Source organism: Perognathus longimembris, chromosome 17, assembly GCF_023159225.1.
Source record: "Perognathus longimembris pacificus isolate PPM17 chromosome 17, ASM2315922v1, whole genome shotgun sequence".
NCBI classification, from domain to species: Eukaryota; Metazoa; Chordata; class Mammalia; order Rodentia; family Heteromyidae; genus Perognathus; species Perognathus longimembris.
Window position 1 is genome coordinate 46,696,311 of NC_063177.1, and position 15,016 is coordinate 46,711,326.

A 15,016-nucleotide genomic window follows, 5' to 3' on the forward strand; every position below is an offset into this window, starting at 1 on the left:
CAACTCAGTAACAGCCCGAGAGCCGGGAAATAAAAATAACCCCTCATCGCGATGGACGTCGGGGCCGTCCCGCGGCCGAGGCGCCCGCCTCCCCCGCCGAGAGCCCGGCTGTAAAAGGTGGGGGTGGAGGCCCGGCCCCCGGGGAGCCGCTTCAAAGGAAGCCCCCCTCGGGCCCGGGCCGGGGGCGCGCCGGGCGGCGTGGCGGGCGCGGGCCTCGGGAGGGGGCGCCGGCCGGCCCGTCTGGACGCGCCGCCGCCGCGGTGTGCGGCCCGGCCCGGCCCGCGGAGGGGCGGCGGGGGGCTCGGGGCGGGGGGGGGGGGCCGCCGGGGCGCGGCGGGCGCCTACCTCCCTTTCAGGACCGTGCGCTCGGCTCGCGCCTTTGAAGTGCACAGTTAAATCCGCAGCGCAGTTTTTGTTGGAAGCGCCCGGAGGACATTTGGTGCGCCCGGGGACTGCTGGAAACAGGACCCGGGTGGAAAGCCGGTCGGGCGGGGGCCGGAGGGGCCGGGGGGGCGGCCGCGGCGGGGGCGGAGGCCCGCTCGGTCGGATCTTTTGCATAAAAGGGGCGGCGGGGCACGCGCACCCCTCCCCGGCCCCCGGAGCTCGCTTTAAAGCCCGGGATCGTTGTCAGCCCCCCCCCCTCCCCGCCACCCCCGCACCCCGCTGCGGGACTCCCCATGTTCCCCGACGCCCGGGCCGGCCCGGGGGGCCCGGGGGCTGCCGCTGCGAGCCCATCCTGGGGCCGGGGCCGGGGCCCGGCCCGGGGTGCCCGCGAGGTCTCGGCGCGGAGCGCGCGCGCGGATCGCTGGTGAGTGCCCAGGCCGCGGCGGCGGGGCGGCCCGCGTGCTTTGATGTCCCGGCGGCCCTTTGAAGTTGGCAGGCCGGCTATTTTCGGGGCGCGCTGGGGAGCTGCGGGCCCGGCGCCCAGCGCTCCGGGGGGCTTGGCCGGGCAGCCCCGCGCGCCCAGCTTGGGACCCACCCCCCCCTCCCCGGCGGGCGCGGAGGGCGGTGTGCCGGGGGGCCCGGGCCGGGAGACTTCTCCAAGTGGCGACGGGGGCGGAGAGGGGGCTCATCCCTCCCTCCCCCCGGGGGCCACGTCGTCGTCGCCGCCGCCGTGGCTGTGGGCCGGGGGTGTGAGCGGCCGAGTGCCTCTGGAAGGTGGGATGAAAGGGCGGCGGCGCCCCCCGCTTGCCCTCCCCTCCGCCCCCTTCCCCGCGTCTCCCCCGCCCCGCGCTCCCTCCCACTTCTCTTCCTCCTCCCCTTCCCCCTCCCAGCCGCGGGTCTCGGCTAAGGGGCCCCGAGCGCGGCGGAGGCTCAGTCTGCCTGCAGGACCGGCCCGAGCCCGGGGTGCCCGCGTCCCCCCGCGTCCCCGGCGGCCCTTCTTTCGGAGACTCCGCGCGTCGCCATTTCTAGACCAGGCGGCTGCGTTCCGAGCCGCTGCTGCGGCGCCGGGGGCCGGTCCCCGGCCGGGCTCCGGGGCTGCTCGTGCGTTTCGGGCTCCGGCCCGGTGCTCAGAGCTCCACTCTCCGGGGCTCTGGAGGCGTTCGGTTGGATTTGGGCCGGGGAGCCGGGCCGGAGGGGCTCAGAGATGAGAGCCCGGCCTTGGCGGCCTTCGTCTTCCAGGTAACGGGGCCGCCCCACCTCCCCTCCGCCCGGATGAGCGGTGCCACCTTCGGCCCCGTCCCTTCTCGGGTAGCGTTGCTCAGCTCGACGGCCCGGAGTCCCGGGCAGGGGCGCCTAGCACCCCACCTCGGGCCCTGGGTCCCCCGCTCCCCGCCCGGCACTGCCCGCGCCCCCTCCCCCGCGGGTCCTGGCCCTCCTTAGTTTGGTCCCTCCGGTGTTGGGGAACAGATGCTTGTTTATTGGCTCGATGAGACGTTTCCCTCCTCCCCCCACCCCCGTTTTGGAGAAAGACAAGCTTGAGATCAGTGGAGTTTGGGGTTCTTGGCGCCGGCCGTCGGCAGCGTGAGTGAGACTGCTTTTGATCCGGTGTTGCTCGGCGCGCGGCTCCGAGGGGTGGGCGGCGAGGACGGGGGGCGTGGGGTTCCCCCCCCCCCGGTTCCGCTGCTGTCTCGCAAAGTTTCCATATCAGAGTCTCCTTACCGGGGGACTGCGTTTCGGGTTTGGGGGTGCCGGGACAGGGGTGTATCCTGAGCTGGATTTTTGGTGGGGAAGGGGGCATGGGCAACGATTACGTGTGGCACGAGGAAGGGGGGTGCACCTGGAATGGGGGTGGGGGTGCACCTGGAATCGGGGTGTGTGGGGGGGTGGTCCGGGCAGCCCGTCCTGCCCGCCGCTGAGCAGGCTGCTTGCGGGGGAGGAACTTGTAGATGTTTAAGGAGTGGGTTAGGGGGAGCGCAGAGGGAGGGGCGCGTCGGGGGAGCAATGGGAACCAGATGCCGGAGAAGGGCACGTTTATTGCTGGAGTTATCTGTGCAGAGCCGAGCGGGGAAATTTACCAAAATTGGTTTCACCTGCACGCAGCCGGGCGGCTGGCCGGCGTGCCTGTCTTTGGAGTGGATGCCATCCGTCGGGGGAGGGGCGTGTGGAGGGGTGGGGAGCGGGGCCGCCCGGCGTGCCCGGCCGGATTTTGGAAGGTCGAGTCTCACACCTCCCAGGTCCCTCCGCCGCCGCCATCCCCTCCTTTGCTTCCAGCTCCTTCCCCCCCCCTCCCTTCCCCCCATCCCTCCACCCCTTAAAAGTGAGTGGGGAGCTCAGATTTCACCTTTGAAAAAGCTGTGTCGGATACTTGAGATGAGCACCTCTCGGATAGCCGAGTCGCTTGATTTGAATTTGAGGAGTTGAAAAGCCTCTTTACTTTCTTGCTTTGATGTTGGGTAGATCTGGTTTTGATTAGATCAATACTCTTTTTTTTTCTCTCTCTCTCTCTCCCTCCTCCCCCCTCCTTCCTTTTCTTTCCAGAGAGGAGGCTCAGATGAGCCCCTGCTGACTTGAGAGAGAGAGAGAGAGTGAGAGAGAGAGAGAGAGACCAAGCCCATTGCTGAGAGGAACTGGAAGAAGAAGGGGGGAAAAAAAATCCCCAACTCCGTGAGCAGTGCTCGCTCCTCACCATGAGCAGCGCTGTGTTGGTGACTCGCCTCCCGGACCCTGGCAGCAGCTTCCATGAAGATGCCCCTCGGCCCCCTGTTCCGGGGGAAGAAGGGGAGACCCCAACGTGCCAGCCAGGAGTGGGCAAGGGCCAGGCCACCAAACCCATGCCTGTCCCCTCCAATGCCAGGAGGAATGAAGATGGTTTAGGGGAGCCTGAGGGGCGGGCCTCCCCCGACTCCCCTCTGACCAGATGGACCAAGTCCTTACACTCCTTGTTGGGTGACCAGGACGGGGCCTACCTCTTCCGGACTTTCCTGGAGAGGGAGAAATGTGTGGATACCCTGGACTTCTGGTTCGCCTGCAATGGGTTCAGGCAGATGAACCTGAAGGATACCAAAACTTTGCGAGTAGCCAAAGCCATCTACAAGAGGTACATTGAGAACAACAGCATTGTCTCCAAGCAGCTGAAACCTGCCACCAAGACCTACATAAGAGATAACATCAAGAAGCAGCAGATCGACTCCATCATGTTTGACCAGGCGCAGACTGAGATCCAGGCGGTGATGGAGGAAAATGCCTACCAGATGTTTTTGACTTCTGATATATACCTCGAATACGTGAGGAGTGGGGGAGAAAACACAGCTTACATGAATAGCGGGGGACTGGGAAGCCTGAAGGTCCTGTGTGGCTACCTTCCCACCTTGAATGAAGAAGAGGAATGGACTTGTGCCGACTTCAAGTGCAAACTTTCACCAACGGTGGTTGGCTTATCCAGCAAAACTCTGAGGGCCACAGCAAGTGTGAGGTCGACCGAAACCATTGAAAACGGATACAGGTAAGCCTTTGGCTGGAGCTGGTGGGGGTGGGGGTGGGGCTTGGAGGATGAGTTGGACTTTACAGATGTTTTGAATTAGGTTGGATGGATGGATGGATGTGCTGTGGAGGCTGACAAAGGTCTGTTGAGAGCTAGAACCGCTGGCCAGGAACTCTTTGATCTTGCTTCTTGTTTTTATAAAGCGGGGGAGGGGGGAGGAGGGAGTGTGATGCACACAGCTGAATACCTACTCTCTTCCAGTGCTGACTTCAAACAGTGGCAAGCTGTATTCATTACTGTGGGTTACTTATTATCCTGGGCTAGTAGTATCTCAGAAGGGGTGGGGGGTGGGGGGGAGACCCACCCCTTCTGAGACCAGAGAGAGAGAGAGAGAGAGAGAGAGAGAGAGAGAGAGAGAAAGAGAATGAATGAGGGGAAGTGTGTGTGGTGGGGTGGGGGGGGGGGGGGGGAGAGAAGCAGTTCAAGCTGCTTCTGAGTCACCAGACCCACTAAGCACCAGTTTGGAAAGGGGTCATTTCACCACTCATCAGCAAAGTGGAATTAATGTGGCTGGGGAGGCAGCTGGGTTGTGGTAGTCACAGGAAATAATGTGTGCACCCATGGAGGGCTAAGTGGGATCTTTTGAACTTTTATGTCAAGATAAGAGCCAGCAATTGGCTTAACAACCTCACTTGTTCTCTTTGTCAGATTAGATATTTGCTCAGCAAGAAAGGCTTCTAACTTGGGGGAAGGCCTTGTGACTTTCCTCAAATGAAGGACTCCAGGGTTATGAATCCAGGTTTTAAATGCTTGTAAGCCTGAGGGTCAGATCTCAGGCAATGGTTTTGGTGGAGAGGAAAGAGATCCTAGCCCAGGAGGACTCTGGGCCCTGGAGTACATTCTGTCTTGGAGGATTCAGAGACAGTCCTTTACCAAATGGCAGAGTCTTAAGATTCTTGGTCTTTGCAGGCAACTTCAGACCTCACGTTAGAATGAGGTTTTTGTTTTTTTTTCTCTTTCTTCACCTCTCCCTTGTTTGAAGTGTCAGATAGGAGAATGTGCTGCTTAATTCTAGGTCTTTGCTTATGGAGGATGTGTGTAGCACTTGATTGCTATCTGAATGGCTCATTTTGCCCCTTGTAGATTTATTTCTCTGTGTTGGGGACCTGGATGTGTCTGACAGTCATCTCAGGAGATCTCAGTTGTGCGGGGTGTGGCCTCCAATGTCTGGCTGCAGGAGGAGGGGCTAGGTTCTGGATAATTGAGATGGATGGATGGATGGATGAGAGATTTAGGAGTAACAGACTAGGAGCTTGACTGACTACTGGTGAGAAGGGGAAGAGCTTGTTCTTCAGCCACAAGGGGGCGCTCATCCAGCCTTGGGAACCAGCATACCCATGCTCAGACATCTGGTCTACACCTAAGTGGAACTGGCCTGACTTTTGCAAGGAAGCATAAGAAGATCACATGAGGGAATTGTTTCCGAATCCTTATGCTAGTCAGGCTGTTTTGGAGGAAGTTTCTGGGGCTGGCCTCTGCAGCAGAGCTGTGTCCAGGCACCTGCCCCTTCTGTCTTGCTCTGCTGCGATGACACGTGGGTAAACCTGTGGGTGCTCCGTGCTGGCCTCTTTGCCCTCCAGCTTGGCAGCTGTTGCTGACATTCTTTAAGGCCCGTGGTAAGGCTGCTCCTGCAGGGCCTTCTGACAGTGGGGCTTCTATGTCTCCAGTGTCTGTTCCAGAGGGTCACCTTTGTAAATAGCTGTGTGTGGCTTGGGATGTCAACACTAAGAAAGTGCTGCTCAGGCAAGACTCTCCTGTGACTCCTTTCTTTGTGGGTGGGCAGTGAAGACCTAGCCCTGGTTTGCCTTCCAGAGGCTTCACCTGGCATCTTGCCAGCATTACACAGTGTGGTGAGATCCTGGAGCAAGGGGTGGAAGATTTGTGTGTTCCAAGGCTGTCCTCCTTGATTGGAATCCGGGGACCATCATTGATGGATGGAGGAATAAATCTTGTGTTTCCACCTGATGTGGGGTTGGACTGAAACATCTTAACTGGACTATATGTAGCCTCAATGTCTTAAGTGGGTATTGTGAAAGAGAATTGAAGACTGACCCAGATGATCTAATTTTGTGTTAACAGGCAAGATGTGGGGGAGTCTGTACAATGTATTGGAAGGTTATTTGAAGGCCTAGGTTCCAGACCTGCTCGCCTTACTTCCTACCTGGCTTGAAGCCTCCCTTAACTCTGTGTATCCATCAGTAAAATGGGTGGACACCACCCCGTCTTGTTTATGTCACTGGCTTGCTCTTAGGATCAGAATAATAAACATGAAAGCCTTTTGTAAGGGAAATGTTTTGAAAAGCTGTCAAGTGTTATAATTAGTGTAATTAATGATAATAATTGGGTATGTGGAAAGGGCAACCGGGTTAACATGTCACTTTTAAATAGTGACTCTTGGCCAGGGTTTAGCTCATGTTTCGTTGGAAGGTTTGGGAGACTGGCCCCTCCTCCCACACTTCAGCTATTTTTGCTTCTTAAACTTACACAAGTCTATCTTTATAGCAGCCAGTTCTTGGAACTGTTAGGTTTCAGTCCATCCCTTCTGGCCTTAGGCAGAGTACCTAGCACTTGGGATAGGCACTGTAGGTTGTGTTAGAAAAATGAATGAATCAGAAAACAGCCCGTGGGGAAGGAGGGTCTGTCTTCTTCAGCTCTTGAGCAATCGTCCGGGTGGTGAAAGGCCCAAGGCCCTGGCTGGCCTTCCCAGCCCCATGTTTTACCCCCGGCCACTTGAAAGGAGCCTCATTTTTGAATGACTTGTTTGTGTCCCTACTGACTGGGTATCAGGTTTAACAGAAATAGTTGGGGACGGAAGAGCAGACTTGGGAGGGAAGGGCTCTGGTGGGCGAGCGGCTGAGTGGGGGTGCCTGGGGTTTTGGTAGCTCTCTGTAAATAACCCTGGGGCAGAAGGGACCTATTGGGGGGTTTATGGAGGAAGCCTGCACACAGACACCTACACAGTGTCCAGGTGTGCCGAGAGAGGGGCTGTGGGCTCAGGCACTCAGCCCAGCACTTATTTTAGGAAGAGGAGAGTGTGGTGCACCCAGAGAACTCCCCCGTGCCCTTCCCTTTCCGCTGGACTTAGCTGCCTGCCATTGGGTCTTCTGCCCTGGCTCCCTAGAAATCCCCCCTGGGGCCAGTAGATGGCTCTCTGCTGGCTTCCTGGGCTTGCAGTGCTCTGAAAGAACTCGCTGATGAGACCTTTTTTTTTTTTTTTAAATGCAAAGCCATTGGAATCAAGCTTGGCTTCAATTATCAAAGAAAGTGAGTGATGCCATCAGAAAGCTATGTGGGAAGCGGCCGTGAGCCGTGAGGGGACGAACAGGGCTCCAGGCAGCTGGCCCAGATGCACTTGTCAGGTTGCCTGGTTCCAGAAGGCGCTGACCCTTGCCTGTACACCCCCTGGATCTAGCCTCTGAGAACACCGGTGGGAGAAGGTGTCGCCGTTGGGGCAGTGACCTTGGGAGGAAATGGTCTGTGGCTCTTTTAGCTCGAAGCACAGCCATAGAAGCAAGTCCTTTTCTGTGTGGTCTTTCTGAATGAAGCAGGGGCCTTCAGGAAGCCTCCTTTGCCCCAGGGGTACCTGGAGAATGAGCTAGCTGTAGACACTGGGCTCCCCCTCCCCCCCCCCCCCCCGAGGTCCCAGGAGCTTCTGCTACCTGCTGACCGAGGCCCCTCTGCCTGCTCCAGTGTCAGGGCAGGCCTGTGGCTGTGTGTCTCGAGGGGGACAGGCCACAGGCCTCTGGGCCCTGAAGGAATGCAACAATTCTTGCAGCAACTGGACCCACAACAGCCCTGAAAGAAAAATCATCAAAGCATCTGGGTACAATTACTGCAGCATGCTCTAGTTTCTTTTCTTTCCTTCACCCCCCCATTTAAGTAATCACAAGCAAACAGCTCTAATCCGTTTTCTTAAAATTATGTGGTGCTTTGGAGAGAGTTCTGGGTACTTAAAAAACCTTACGTTTCTGTCTCTCCCCAAAGCCTACCTCCTTCCCCTGCCTGTCTTGTTCTGATGGTAGGAAAATCCAAGTACTTTATTGCAGACAACCCAGTTAAGAGTTGTATATTCCATTTTTTTAATTACTGGCCTCACAGTAGCCCTCTATTTTGAAAGTAGAGGGAGGAGTTTATTTTGGGATCCAGGTGTGGAAGGAGTTCAAGTCTGGGTGTTCACCCATGGGGGTCTTCTAAGCTAGGTGTCTTTTTCTGTTGGTGAGGAAGGAATTTCTATTGAGTCATTTTCTCCCTACAGAGCTGTAAGCCTAAGTCTCAGGCGTTGTTGATGTGTTAATACCACCAAGATAGCAGGGCTGAGGGCATGAGAAGAGTGTTTGAAAGCTATTTAAGGCTGCTTTGGCTTTTTTGATCTTGTGCTATGCCTCTTTTAAAACTTTTCAGCAACCCATTTGATGGATCTGGGCCTTTGAAGAAGGCGCAAGCAGGTTTTGAGCTCCTGCCACGTGCCACCCACTACTTTTGGTATTGGAGATGCACGTGCACAGACATGCCAGGCTCCCACAGAGTTCCCTCTAGGATCCAGGAAAGATACTCAGCAGTGTATGATCAATACTGTGAGAGAACAAGGGCTCTCCATAGTAGTGTGTATGTGTGTGTATGTGTGTATGGGTAGGTATGTGTTCGTACTGAGACTTGAACTCAAGGTTTGGGCACTCTTCCTTAGCTTTTTCACTTAAGGCTGGTGTTCTTCCCTTTGAGCCACACCTCCACTTCCAGCTTTTTGCTGGTTAATTGGAGATAAGAGTCTCACACACTGTCCTTCCCAGGCTGGCCTCAAACCCTGATTCTCAGATCTCAGCCTCCTGAGTAGCTGGGATTACAGGCGTGAGGCACGGGTGCCCAGCTTCTGCACTATGATTGGTGGTTGAGGTTGTTGGAGTGTTACTGTGACACCCACAATTATACCACCTTTCTGGGTCCTTCAGAGAGTGTGAGCACATGGAGTAGGTGGCCTGTGTGTGAGCTTTTCAGGTGGACACAGCCGACAGCCATGCCAGCACCAGCTCTTAACCTCTGACTTCTGGTCCCTACCAAGAGGATAGGAAATTGACTTATCACTGGGTTCTGACCATAGGAGGGGGCCATGAAGACGTCCTCTTGTCCACCTGCTTTGGGCCAGAAGTCCTGTCCAAGCCCTAGAGAGCTGGGTACCTTGGGCTCCATGATCTTCTTGACCATGTAGAAGTCCTCCCTCCCTCCCTCCTTCCCTCCCTCCCTCCCTCCCTTCCTCCCTCCCTCCCTCCCTCCCTCTACTTCCCCCTCTTCTGCCTCTTGTGGTGATGGGGAGTAGGGAACCAAGCTTATGCCTTTCCCATGGCCCACTGGCTAGAAGGCTTCTTTATGGATCATCCCTCAGGCACCTCTCTAGAAAACCCAGCTGCCTCCCTGCTTGCTCATTCCCCACCATCTTGGGTGTCTGGGAACCCCAGATTGAGGAGGCAGGGCTGAGAAATAAGCATGGAAGACCTGAACAATTCTCAAAGCATATTCCTAACAAGTCCCAGGAGGTGGCAAGATAGAGCAAGAGCATTTGTTTCTGGAATAGGTCATTGTCACCTAGTCATAAAGCATACAGTGGATTCATGTAAAGCACTTAGGCTTGAACCTTCTGGAGAATTCCATGTCTCCTGACATTCTAGGGCCTTTCCAGCCTAGTACAGCTGCAGTGGCCAGGTCTCCAGTAGGGTTCCTTTGACCAGGTGCCCGGGCCTGCTTGGGGCCTCAGGAACTCTCTTGAGTGGCTTTAAGGATTCAAGAGGACAGTGAGGGTAAGCAGCTCACTGAGCACCTACTGTGTACCAGCCCTGTCCTGGGCACTGCGGCACAGCAGTGACTAAGTGCAGTGCACAACCTGTGGCCTACCGGTTTTAGCACCTCTTGGTGTGGGGCATTTGGTTAGACATGGATGAGGTTTGCTCTAGACAGACAGGGCTGTCCCTCCCGCCTTCCTCTCCATCTCTGCTGTTCCCTGTTGACATCTGCACAGCCAGTGGGGTCAGAGTGTCCCATGGGCTCCTCCTTCCAGTCTAGCTGGTACTTAGGTACCCCAAGGCCCTGCATGCTACTGGGAGCCCTTGCTGCCTGTACCCAGTGCTGTCTCCAGCCTCCCGGACCTCACCACCCCCTCCCTGCTCACTCCTGTTTCCTGCACCGTCCTTACCAGTCTGACTAGTCAGGCCCCCACTTTTCCTAGTCTGGGGAAAGCCCCCCCTCCCACTTTCTTACTCCCCAATCCTGGGTCTCATCTCCTCAAATTCCTGCTCAAGTCATCGTGATGCATCTTGTTCCCATCTGGGTTCTCCGTGCTGGTTACTCACCACTTGCCTCCTTGCCTAGAACTTTCTGGAACCTCTTGTATTAGGAGATAGGAAGAGAGGTTGAGTGATAGTCAGGTGAGTTAGTGCCAGGCCCACAGTTCCAGCTGTGTGGCCCAGGCCCCAGGCTACTGTCCTGTCTGAGGCCGCATCTGGAAAATGGGCACAGCACAGCAGTCCTGCTGTAGCACCCCGTGTAGTTTCCTCACCACATCCCCACCCCACACGAGGTTAATTGTGCCTTCCGCCAGGCACCGGATGCCAGGAGACAGTCATGCCAGACACAGGAGGGAGCAGGAGCCCAGTGAGCATGCGCAGAAGGCCGGCCGTGACCTTTCCTGTGCCCCTGTCATCTGTCAGCCCCAGGGCTATCTTTGTAGACCAGCTGCTGTGGCCGCATGGAGTTATGTTTTCTTCGCTGACTTGCCCTCTCTTCCAGTTGAGGCCAGGGCTACTGGCCGAGCTTTGATGGGTCCAGTGGATGGACTAGGTAGGGCTTTGCAACTTCAGGCTGAACAAGCCAGGGAGGCTCCCTTCCTGCAGCCTGCTGCCCTGCCTCCCCTCCCCCCATGTCCCCGGCCGACGGCAGGAGACAGGCACACTGGTTGTTCTAGGAGGAGATCAAGAGAACAGAATGGGGACCCAGAGGCCATGGAGACAAAAGGGTTGGAGACCCCCGAAGGAGGGGCCTGAGCCTTCCTTTGACGCTGCTGTACTGCTCATTTCAGTCTCGGGGCCTGAGCCAGCCTAGGGGAAAGAGGGCTGGGCTGGGGGAAGGGCATGGCAGAGGCCCAGCGCCTAGCATCTGTCCAGCGTGCTGCGGACACAGGTCGACATGGGAAGGCCGCACGAGGCCTGCGGTCGTTTGCTCACAGACCCCAGACAGGAGCTAGGATGCTTCCGTTGTTTGGGAACCCTGAAAGTGGGTTCTTTGGTCAGGCTTGGTTACAGAGGCTGGGAGGGGAACAACACTTGTCTCCACGGGCTTCCCTCCTCCATCTGCGTAATCTGCTAGGGAGCAGAGTCTCTTCCTCTCTGTAAAGGTATGCTTAGGACTTGGCAAGGCTTTCTAGACTGCTTCTGGAATATTCTGGCAGACAGCTTTCCCTGCTTTCTGCCCCCAGCTTGGGTTCCTGCGGGAGGATGGATGACCACAGTCTGGTTGTACTTTTCCCCTAGGTCCTTCAAGAGGAGCGATCCCGTGAACCCCTATCATGTAGGTTCCGGCTATGTCTTCGCGCCAGCCACCAGCGCCAATGACAGCGAGATATCCAGCGATGCACTGACGGATGACTCCATGTCCATGACGGACAGCAGCGTGTAAGTATCTGCTGTTGCTCCACAGGGTCACACTGCAGGGCACTGGCTTGGCACCTCCTGTGTGCGTGGGTGTGGGTGGTAGTTTGGTGGGAGGGGAAAGTGACAGCCTGGTGCTGGTCAAGGAGAGGGGCAAGAAGGACAGAGAGCTTGAAGGGAAAATGGAAATCGTGCCTTTTAATCAAAGGAAACCAAAGTACAGAATCAGGGCAGGATGGGTTGTCCCCATGGGAACCATGGCCTGGCTGATCTTCAAAGCTCGAGTCACCTGTCTGCAGAACCGATAGGTGGGACACAGCCTGGTATTAAAAGGGTCTGTGTTAGCTGGGCACTGGCTGTAATCCTAGCTACTCAGGAAGCTGAGGTAGGAGGATCGCAGTTCAAAGATAGCCTGGGCAGAAAAGTCTGTAAGAGTCTTTATCTCCAATTAACCAGCAAAACACCCCCAAAAAAGCGGGAAGTGGAGCTGTGGCTCAAGTGACAGAGCACCAGCCTTAAGTGAAAAAGCCAAGTGAGAGTATGAGGCTCTGAGTTCAAGCCCAGTACCAGCATAAGAAAGGGAGAGGTGGTGGGGGGTGTGTGGTCTGTGTGTTTGTAGGAAAAGGCATTGAAGATGGGGGTCAGAGAGCCAGCTGTCTGTAAAGGGCCGCTGCGTGCATTGTACCCACATGGAAAAGTTTCAGCGGGCATCATTCAGAAAGTGCTGGGGAAAGCGCCAGTCCTCTGTCAGAGGCTGGGACCCTAACTAGCAGCTCCCCAAAGTCATGCCTGGTCTTGGATCTTTTGCTGCTGGATGATGGCATTGATGTGTGAAAGCAAGCCAGGCCCCTGAAAGGTGTGAAGAGGTCGTGCTTTGTGTTTTAGGTTATTTGAAGGCTGGTCATGGCCTCCTGATGAGGGGCCGGGCATCTTTTTGGGGTTTTGATTGAGGAAGACTCACGGTAGAACTTGGGCATGAGCGAAATTCCTCAAATTCTCTCGCCCAACACCCTGTTCCAGAAATGGCTTTTCAAGGATTGGAGTCACTATGCAACTGTAATCCCTCTGTACATCACTTTTATAATAACAATGTAAAAAATTTAAAAAAAACAAGAAGGTAGGGCTGGGAATGTGGCCTAGTGGTAGAGGGCTTGCCTCCCATACATGAAGTTCTGGGTTCAGTTCCTCAGCACCACATATATAGAAAAAGCTAGAAGTGGCGCTGTGGCTCAAGTGGTAGAATGCTAGCCTTGAGCAAAAAGAAGCCAGGGACAGAAGGATTAGAGTCAAGACTTTGCTTGCTAAAGGAACAATATCGAGTGGTGTAAGTTCTGGCACACCTCACTGAGACTTTGTCCTTTTGAGCTGCCATCCATTCTCCCCATGTGTTTGCTGCTGGGCTTGGGGCTGGGGCCGGCTGGAGGAAAAGTGGGTAAGGTTAGTTGGGGACCCTGCTGGTGATTGTCTTGGTGGCTTTTGTTTTGTCACCTTGGATTCCCTTGTTAGCAAAGGGTCCCATGATCCTTAAGGCAGAAAGTCCCATTTTAGTGGAAGAATCACATTTTGGCATGAGAGCAAGAGTACACACTTCTTAGCTACTATGGAGGGACACGAGGTCTCAGAGAAGTGGGTTCCCCATGATAGCTGGGCCCTTCTAAGTATTCATGCTGGAAGAAGCTTTGGTGAGCATATTTCTTGATACAGCTTGTACTAAGTCTTCACTGAATAGTATTAGATAAGGCCAAGTTTATTATTTTTCTTAACTTATTATTTTGTCTGTCAGAGTTTGAACTCAAGGGACTGGTACTTGCAAAGCTGGTATTCTACCACTTGAGCCATGCCTCCAGCCCAGCTTTTTGCTGGTTATGTTTTGGAGATGGGAATCTCTTGGACTTTTCTACCCTGGCTGTTTCTAGCCACCATCCTTCCAGATCTCAACCCCCTCTGAGTAGCTAGGGTTACACCTGTAAGCCACCAGCCTCTAGCTCATAGTTTATTCGTGATTGTGCCAAAAAACGTAATGTCAAGATCTGTTTTCATGTTGTGTTATAGAATTATTTCAAAGGCTATGGGTTTGTGTGAGGTATGTTCCTGTATCTATTGCTCTTTTTAAAATACTTTTCCTCTTTGGGGCTGGTTAGTGGCTCATGTCTGTAATCCTCGCTACTCTAGAAGCTGAGATCTGAGGCTCTCCGTTCAAAGCCAGCTGGGGCAGAAAAGCCTGTCTGAGAGTCTTATTTCCAACTCTTCAGCAAAAAGCTAGATGTGCAGTTGTGGCTGAAGTGGTAGAATGCAAGCCTTGAATGAAAAAGCCAAGTGACAGCACAAAGCCCTGAGTTCAAGCCATAGTACTGGCACCCAAAAGACCAAAACCAACTTTCCCCCCTGTTTGTCATTCCACCTGCTGTCATGTTTTGCTCTGTATGCTTGCTTCTAGCAAACATCGCTCCTTCATTTGCTAAGTGGGAGACTGTGTGTGGAATAAGAGTGAGTGGGAATTGAATGAAGGCATTGAGTGGCTCTCCTAAGTCTTGATGCAGTGTACTTAGTAGACTGTGAGGCTTCTGTTTAGATTTCTTCGAGACTATTTTTGGCTTGCTTCCTGGTCCTTGGCTGTATTTCAGTCCCCATCACTGAGGTGTTATTCTGGGTTCATGATGAGATAACTTGGGTGTGGTCCCATACTCTGGCTGTGTAATCCTCACAGGACCCAATGGGAAAGGTAGCTAGTTACTGGAGGCCTTGACAGGCAGAGGGGAGGCCTGGTGTGGCCCTGGCCGTTCACAGCGAAGGCAGAACTCAGATTTCAGCTAGACCTGGGCCCCTGCCCTTGGCCTGCTGTGTTCTCCCCAGCATTAACATTTTTTTTTTTTTAAACCAGGAGACATGTTCACCCAGCCCAGTTGCTCATCAGACCTTTGCGCTGTGCTGTGTTTTCCTTAGTGATCAGCATGGTTTTGCCTTTTCCACAGGCTGGGGGAGGAGCCCTCCCTGCGGCCTGCCCATTTCCCCCTCTTTTACCATTTCCCAGAAGGAAGACGGCCTCATTTCATTTAGAAGTCGCTTGCAAGCTCTCAGCGCCCTCCCCGTGTTAGCTGAAGCACTGTGTGAACTTCAAGTGTGGGGAAGTCGCATCTGGGGCTCACTTTCCGGGGCCAGCCCTGATCCTAGGTAGCAAAGCAGTAGAGGCCACTTGGATACCGACAGCAAAGGGCAAATGGCTTCTGAGCAACTTTTGGGGGCACCTGGTGACAGAGTGTCTGGGTGCTAGGTGTTGCAACGGTCTTGGCACAGTTGAGCTGCTGTGGATTCCTCAAGAACCAACCAGAACTAGAGACAGTCCCTGTGAGGCTGGGGAGGCGGGGCGCCACCCTGATGTCCCTGGCAGCATCGGATGGCTCAGAGCCCCCACAACCAAGTGGGCAGGCGGTCAGAGTCACTGTCCCAGCCGTGCCCACCC

At 55.3% G+C, this 15,016-nt stretch overlaps 1 protein-coding gene across 1 annotated transcript in view; it reads left to right on the forward strand.

Moving 5' to 3' along the window:
* The first annotated feature begins 1,393 nt into the window (after positions 1 to 1,393).
* Positions 1,394 to 15,016, forward strand: part of Axin2 (axin 2) — a 31,233-nt gene continuing 17,610 nt past the window's right edge. Inside the window, exons 1-3 of the mRNA XM_048366012.1 lie at positions 1,394 to 1,623; positions 2,923 to 3,886; positions 11,440 to 11,580. Of these exons, the coding sequence (XP_048221969.1) occupies positions 3,072 to 3,886; positions 11,440 to 11,580 (956 nt within the window). The 5' untranslated portion in view covers positions 1,394 to 1,623; positions 2,923 to 3,071. The remainder of the gene's footprint in view (positions 1,624 to 2,922; positions 3,887 to 11,439; positions 11,581 to 15,016) is intronic.